The 8,407-nt window shown below is 39.4% G+C and overlaps 1 protein-coding gene across 1 annotated transcript in view; it reads right to left on the bottom strand.

Annotated features, from left to right (window-relative positions):
• PAK5 (p21 (RAC1) activated kinase 5) overlaps positions 1 to 7,449 on the bottom strand; it is a 109,389-nt gene extending 101,940 nt beyond the window's left edge. The window contains exon 1 of the mRNA XM_003788014.2: positions 7,241 to 7,449. Coding sequence (XP_003788062.1) covers positions 7,241 to 7,444 — 204 coding nt within the window. The 5' untranslated portion in view covers positions 7,445 to 7,449. The remainder of the gene's footprint in view (positions 1 to 7,240) is intronic.
• Between the last annotated feature and the right edge of the window lie 958 nt (positions 7,450 to 8,407).

The following is an 8,407-nucleotide window of genomic DNA, read 5'->3' as shown; positions in this document are numbered from 1 at the left end:
CCACAACTACAACTAAAAAATAGTTGGGGGCGGCGCCTGTGGCTCAAAGGAGTAGGGCACCAGCCCTATTTGCTGGAGGTGGCGGGTTCAAACCCAGGCCCAGCCAAAAAACGCAAAAAAAAAAATAGTTGGGCATTGTGGAGGGTGCCTGTAGTCCCAGCTACTTGGGAGGCTGAGGCAAGAGAATCTCTTAAGCCCAAGAGTTTGAGGTTGACACCATGGCACTCTACCGAAGGTGACATAGTGAAACTTTGTCTCCAGAAAAAAAAAGAAGAAGGGAGAGATAAAACCATGTTGACTTATCAGGATGGGAAAATCAGGAATCCATGAGCTTTCAGAGGGGGCTGAAAGGAAAACATTGATGAAAACAAAGGGACAGAAGCCTCTCAGCCCAGCCAAAGGGTGCTGCAGGGCTCTCATGACACAGGCCACAGAACAGGGGTGGGAGCCGGTGATGTGGTGATGGGGCAGCCCTGGCCCAGAATTGCTGGCTGGGAGTCTCTTGCAGCTGAGAGCACAGCAAAAGTCTGAGACAAAGCTTGATTTTCCAGATGCCAACTCTCAGAAGGTGAAGGGAACACTAAAAGAAACAGCTTCTCTAGACTTAATTCTGACCAACAAGCAAGAGCACATCAGTGGTGTGTAAACAAGAAGGTATTTCTGGAGAAACTGTTAACCGTGGGTCAAAGGGAAATAATGCTAGAAAAGTGTCTGAGAGTTGCCTTGCATGTTAGGAAAGTGGATTTCAAAAATGTATTCAAGGAAAGAGAAAATCTAAGAAAAATGACACAGCTCTAAAGACTGAATGCAGAACTGTGAATCATGAAGACGGAGACAGAGAATTATAGAGTAATTCATTGAGCCGGACTCATTCTTTGAGGAACTATTCACATAAACTTCAATAGAGAAGAAAACGAAACAGTGGAATGGGGAGGCCAGATCTAAAGAGTTACGTCTCTTGATCTTACCTGTTTCTGTGGATTTTAATGCAATAAACAGAGGCAGAAGATATAAAGGGAAGAGACAGGTCTCAACTTGGAAGATAATATACTGAGGATGATGAAGATGAAGGAAAACCCACAGGAGCCAGCTTTGCCTTGATAGGTCTCTATGACTCTTCCATCTTCAAAGGATAAGAAGATCCTTACAAAGGCTTTGAAGGCCACACTAGAAAGGGCATAATAAATAGGATACAAGCATTTAAAGGACTTCAAAAGTGCTGATTTAGACCAGTGATTTTCAACTGGTGTGCCGTGGCCCATTGGTGTGCTGTCAGAAAGTTTTAAGTGTGCCATGAAAATGTTTAAAGATCATACGTTAAATTTTTTTGAAAGAAGTTCAAAACACAGTAAGTATATGTATATATTTTGCTCTTTTTTTTGATCAGCGTGATTTAACATTGCTGCAAAAGTTTAACTATAGGCTCCAGTGTGCCACGAGATACAAAAGTTTGAAAAGTGCTGGTTTAGAGAAATTATATTCTATACACTAAAAGGGCCGAGATGTTATATTCAATAATCTTTGAGAAAGTTTTAGAGATGGGAAGATTATTAGACAACTAGAAAAGACAAAAGTCTCTTTTTTCAGAAACAATGAAAAACAAAACAAAAGAGTGAGCAGTATCTGAAAGGCAAGTTGTCAGAGCCACAGATAATCAAATTTGACATAAGCCCTGAAATAGTGGTTCTCAAACTTCTTTTCTCAGGAATCTCTTAAAATCACTGAAGTCCTGAAAGACATAATATTTACTGTGTTGATCCATTAGGCATCCATTAATCAATGGCTATCATGTGCCATGTAGCTTCTGGAAAACTCCATTGTACATCAAGAAAAAGAAAAATTCTGATCTTAAAGACTCTCCAAGAGAGTGTGAGTGACTCCCAAAGATTCCAGGCCATACTTTGAGAACCATCTTTTTTTTTTTTTTGAGACGGCGCCTCAAGCTATCCCCCTGGGTAGAGTGCTGTGGCACCACACTCACAGCAACCTCCAACTCCTGGGCTCAAGCGAGTCTCCTGCCTCAGCCTCCCAAGTAGCTGGGACTACAGGCGCCCGCCACAACACCTGGCCATTTTTTGGTTGCAGCCATCATTGTTGTTTGGCGGGCCCGGGCTGGGGATTCGAACCCACCACCTTAGGTGTACGTGGCTGGCGCCTTAGCCGCTTGAGCCACAGGTGCCGAGCCTGAGAACCATCTTAAGAAAACTTTTCATCCTGAGCCCAAGGAGACATCTGCGTACAGATGTTCATGACAATATTATCTATAACAGCAAACACTTGATAATATCCTATAGTAGAGAAATGGAAGCTATTTAGAAAACCTACATAGTAATTTTAAATAAATCAACTTCCTACATATCAGTGTGAATTTGATGCAAAACAATGTTAAGTTAAAAAGTGAAAGCGGGGGGCGGGGGCGCCTGTGGCTCAAAAGAGTAGGGCGTCAGCCCCGTATACTGGAGGTGGTGTGTTCAAACCCAGCCCCGGCCAAAAACTGCAAAAAATAAATAAATAAATAAATAAAAGTTGAAAGATTATAAACAGTATGTCATTACATAAATGATGTCAAATAATGCTATTTCATGTTAGTTCTATAATTCTACTTGAAAACTAAAAATAAGTCTGAAGTAAATATTGAAATATGCTATTTGTTCACTTTAGGTAGAAGCTACAAAGGCTTTTTAAAATTATCCTCTGTATTTTTTTTTGTTCAGAATTTTTCAAATGATTTCCAGGCTAGTATAAAAAGAAAAGGGTGATAATTATGTTGTAAAGCTTCAGTCCACCTAGAACAGCGGTGTCCATCCTCCATCTGCAGCACCAGCAGAATCTGAGCGATTGTTAGAAATACCAATCACCAGGCTCACCCCAAGATCTCTGGATCAGAGCACAGGAATTTGGGCTACAGCAAGTCCTCAAAGGGATTCCGATGAAAGTCCAAGTTTGAGAACCACTGGGAAAGCACAAACATTTCCATACACCTGCTCTTTAGTTTTTAATATTATTTTTCAATTTCAAAACATTAAGGTGGTACAAATATTTCTGTTATACTTCTGGAAGTCAGGGCTGTGAGTGTGCCCAGCCCGTGAATATTGCTCATGGTACTTGTTAGGTACAACTTGCCCTGTAGATAACTCATTTAATTCAACAGGAATTTTGACAGTATTGCTTTATGATGCTCTTAGGGGAAAAGTGATACTAGACATAAAAAATAGTTTCTAAAAGATACTTTCCAAATGTTTTAAAGGGACCCTCCACCTTTATTGTGTGTTCACAATATCTCTGTGACCCTACATGCCTCTGGCTTGGGCACAAGAACTTTAATATTTGATATAAGTCCAAACTAAAACCGTGGCTTCTGGTTAAATTTCTGACATTTTGGAGATCTTGGCCAGAGTAGACTCTTATTAATTACACTTTATGTAGCTATGCTCCTTTGTTTTAAGTCAAGGTTCTCAAAGTGTGGTCCCCAAACCAGCAGCATCAGTATCCCCTGCAAAATTAGAAATGCAAATTCCTAGGTCCAATCCCAGTTCTCCTGAATTAGAAATTCTGGGGAAGAATCCCCGTGATCTGTGTTTTATCCAGCTCTTCAGTTGATTTTTCTCCTCTGTACATGGAAACACTGAGCTCAGTAAGTCTCCATCAGGGTGTGTCCACGTAAGTGTAAGGTGGAACGGGTAAGCATGGGGTTCTGAATAAGATTTGGTGAAATCTAACCAATCAGTGTGTGGGCTTCTGACTCAAACTAATCACTTTGACACAATGCAATGGGCAACACACTGTTTTGATGTCATAGTCTCCTTTCTCATTTTTTCTTTGTCCACCTTAAAACACAATTTGAGCAAACTAGACCACTATATATATATATATATATATATAGAGAGAGAGAGAGAGAGAGAGAGAGTACCTGTACCTCAACATATACTGATTTTTTTAGATAGAGTCTCACTTTGTTGCCCTGGGTAGAGTGCGGGGGCATCAGCCTAGCTCACATCAGCCTCCAACTCCTGGGCTCAAGTGATCCTCCTGCCTCAGTCTCCAGAGTAGCTGTGACTACGGGTGTGCACCACCTGGCTAATTTTTCCATTTTTAATAGAGATGAGGTTTTGCTTTTGCTCAGGCTGGTCTTGAACTTTAGGCCTCAAGGGTTTCTTCTTCCTCAGCCTCCCAGAGTGCTAAGGTTACAGACATGAGCCACCATGCTGGCACTCTGTGCGTTCTGTTTTTCTGGAGGATCGTAACTAATACAGCACTTAACTTTAGTTAATCTTCATGTAAACCTAATATGTAATTCAACTGTATTAGTCCTCTTTTATAGATGAGTAAATCGAGGTTCAGGTCCCCTAGGTAGGGAGACAGGAGATGAACCTGTCTCCAGAAGCCCCTGGCCAGCAGCCTCTGTCTATATGAAAGAAGAAAGAAAGACCTGGAAGAACGTGACAGGGCTGGGGAGGGGAGAGGGCATTCCCTTGAGAGGCCCTCAGCAGGACAGGTTGGAGGCCAACCTTCTGGGAGCCAGGGATTCAGAGGCCCCCGTGGAGCGTCCAGTGAGGCCTGCTGGGGGAGAGCTTGAGTAAGTGGGATAAAGACACTTCATGATCTTCTGCTGTAGAATTACAAGAAGGAAAAGTGCCAAGTGATGGTACATGTAAATAAGGTTCTCCCGAGGACAAAATCTGGTTGAGACATATTCGGTGCAGCCCACACAAAGCTCACTACTGGCCCAGATATATAATAAAGAATAAAGCTTTTTCCAGACATTAACAAAATTGTGAAGAAGCTAAGTGAGTAGTATGAGAATCACAGGGGTCAGGAACTCAGACCTTAGGAAAACTTGCTCTATCAGTGGGACTGATAAATTTTGTCAGAGAGGAAAGGACAATGAACCAATCCATGTAGGAGACGGGAGAAATGAAGTGGAAGGTACTGCTAAATTCTAGGTCCACTGAATAGGGTGGATTACCACCAAGATGGGACGTCACTGCCAAACAGGACCTGCTGGGACCTGAACAAATGAAGAACCATGATGAAATACATAATATTCAGTATCTACGGAACGCTAACTGACATATTCTAACAAGATAGCACATGTCCTGGGGCTCTAGTTAGGATGTTTTTCAAAGACTCCGCCTCCTTCTGGAATATTCCTTACCTAATGAAAATGATAACAATAATGGTATTCCAGGGTAAGAAAATGAGCCTTCGTTTCACTTGGGAATTTTTCTTTCACTATGATGATAAAGTGTAAGGAACTTTTCTGGGCATACTGCTCATTTCATTTGTGGGAGTCTTGTAAAAACCTGAGGGGTGGGGGGAATGGGTGGGGGGAGGGTGATTGGAGGGATCACTTCTATGGTTTATCTTACAAGGGTACAAGTGAATCTTAGTAAGAGTAGAATATGAATGTTTTAACACAATAACTAAGAAAATGACATGAAGGCTATGTTAAACAGTTTGATGAAAATATTTCAAATTGTATGTGAAAACACCACACTGTACCCCAGAATTGCATTAATGTACATAGTTATCATTTAATAAAAAAAAAACTTAAAAAAAGTAAAAAATAAAAAAGTAAAAACTTGAGATAAAATAAAAACACTAAAACTAGAAAAGCAAATTCTTTTCAGTTCCAACTTTTTAACCTATATAGCCCACCCTATTATTGGCCATTACTGAAGTGTGTTATCTTTCTAGAAAATTGTGTTCAATAGAAGGATATTGCTTAATATTAACCAGTAGAGTTGGTTAGTCAGTTTCTATTAAGCCTCAACCTCTTTAATACTGGAAGCTGTTTTAGTTCCTAAAGATTTATCTTCTCAAATATCCATCTTTTGGGCACTTAACATTTTAGCTGGTCTGGAAAGTTTCAAAATCTTATCAGAAAATCAAACTCATAAGATGCAGGATTATAAGATTCTGTATTGAATCTGTCAAGTTTAGAACATAAATGTCTTAACACAATAATCAAGTAAAAAAGGCGAAAGCTATGTTGATTGGTTTGATGTAACCACGTCAGATTGTATGAAAAAAAATTAACACGTTGTATCCCACATATGCGTAAATGTACTCATGATCTATGTATATTTGACTTAATAATAAAAAAAAAAGATTCTGTATTGAACTTTGGGTAGAACAGACTCACCTGTTCAATTCCCGATAGAAAGGTGAAGACACTGCATGAACTATGGAATCACAATTCCAATTTAGTCAGCTCAAGTGATTTGTTATAAGCATTGCCCGTAATTTATCAGCTATGCTTCTTTAAAAATGCAATCAGTTTTGCTTTCCATATTATTTAAACACAATTTCTGCAGTTTTCATATAAACATAAAGCAAGGTATTTAAGTAGCACAGTCGTCTACCATATAATGAACAAGAGAAGAATCTGAACTTCATGCTTTGCCTGGATTACAGAACTCTGAATGATTTATCAGATAACAGGGTGATAAGCTTCCATGATATCTAATGGGAAATTCCCTGGTAATCTATGGAATTCTTTTCCTTATGAAGTGCTGAAGGAAATGGCAATGCCTAGATTTTCTTTGTAGTAACTTGGCAGGTCTGAAATTTATTTGGTCTGCTTTCTGCTTTAATTATTTTTATGACCACTTCTTGGCCAAAATTTACTAGCTATTTGTTTATGGTAAATTAAATCTTATGATAGGACTCAAATTATCTCCTTTTATTAGAAATTGTTCTCTCTCTCAGGATATAAAGACAAATCTGAAGATGTATTTGTATACCTACATGTATTTGTTTGATACACACATATAAAACATGCACGTGTGTATGTATATGCATGCATGCATGCATATGTATAATACCATTTATTATTAAAATTGCTAGTATTAAGCTTTATATCAAAGTATAAATATTTTGACAGCAAATGAAAAACAATGAAAGTTTGTCTAATATTGATCGCAGGCTATTGCCAATATTAACCAGAGGGGATAGAAAACATTCAAGTAGAAATAAAAAAATTTCTATTTTGTGACTTCATTTTCTGTCTGTTTTTTAAAAAATATCTCATACCCACAAGCTAAGGTTCCTTTTCATGCGCTGCAATTTACAGTAAGTGGTGAACATTATAATCATTCAAGAATTATTGTGGATAATCTTTTGATGTTTGAAAAAATATATGGCTTAGGCATTTTATAGCTTGCCCACAAAGACGGTACACTGCTTTCAACAAGTGCATGATTCTTCAGCCACTCTAAAGATAGAAACCTCAGCATACCTTCATGGGAGCCAGCTGAATGGGTGTGATGCATGAAGGGTCTACCATGGGCTTCGGCCTGTTGGCTGTATCTGCTAACAGGCTGTGCCACTGCTGGGGAAGGCCGGTGAATTTTTGTTCTTGTGGATCAAACCCAGTGTGAACCCTGTGTTCAAAGTTGGATGGGCCAGATATTTCAATCTTTTTCTTTTTCTTCCCAAACATGATGGCAAAACCTGGAAAATAGAAACAGAAAAGAGGCAGCTGTTTATATCTCACCAGCACAAGACCCTGAGAAAGTTACTCTTAATTCCTTCACGGTTGTATCTTTTCAGTTGTTCCCCCAGCTGTGAAAGATGAACATTGCATTTGCAGGGTGTATCGGTTAGATAATTTCATTCAAAATTTTTGGTGTGCTCCAGAACAGGCCATGTGGAATATAGTTCCTGCCCCTCTTGGCTTTGGCCTTGGCCAGGTGACCTGCTTTGACTGACAGATTGTGGATGAAAGAGACAGTTGGCCAGTTCAGGGTGGAGGTTTTTGGAGACATTGTGTGTTTCTACTTTCCCCCCTTGTTCCTGCCACTTGTCGAGAAATTCTCTTGGGCAGATGATGTTGCCTTACTTTAGTCCTGGAAGAAGAGATGCATGAAACAGACACAAACTTGACCTCCAGCCTGGAGCCAAGAACTAAGCAAGCCCAATTAAGCCATAGCTGACTCACAGGTGAGAAATAAATATATGTAATTAAGTCACCAAGATCTTGGACTTGTTTATCATGTAGTAATATCAAAGCAAAAGCAAGCAGACCAATACACTGAAGCATTTCAAATTTTGGTATGAACTTAAAATCCAAACATTTGTGTAGAATAATAAAATACATATGTATGTGAAAAATGGGTTAGTAATGATATGCACCATCTAAAGTTATAATTAGAATTAAGCAAGTGAACATTTATAAACCGTTTAGAAAAACATCTGGCACAGTATAAGTGCAGCAAGTATAATAGAACCTCTGTAAGTTGACCACCCAAGGGACTGTAACAAAATGGTCAACATACAGAGGTGGTCAATATAAGGAACTAGGTCTCCAGTGCTGATACGTACATGTGGTACATGTCTGGTCTATGGAAATTAGGTCAACTTAAGGAGGTGGTCAATGCAGGGAGATGTCAACTATGGAGATTCT

This window comes from Otolemur garnettii, unplaced genomic scaffold (genome assembly GCF_000181295.1).
Source record: "Otolemur garnettii isolate 467f Iridium unplaced genomic scaffold, OtoGar3 scaffold00025, whole genome shotgun sequence".
Lineage (NCBI taxonomy): Eukaryota > Metazoa > Chordata > Mammalia > Primates > Galagidae > Otolemur > Otolemur garnettii.
The sequence above is the reverse complement of the archived record's forward strand: the minus strand, read 5'-3'. Positions and strand labels throughout refer to the sequence as shown.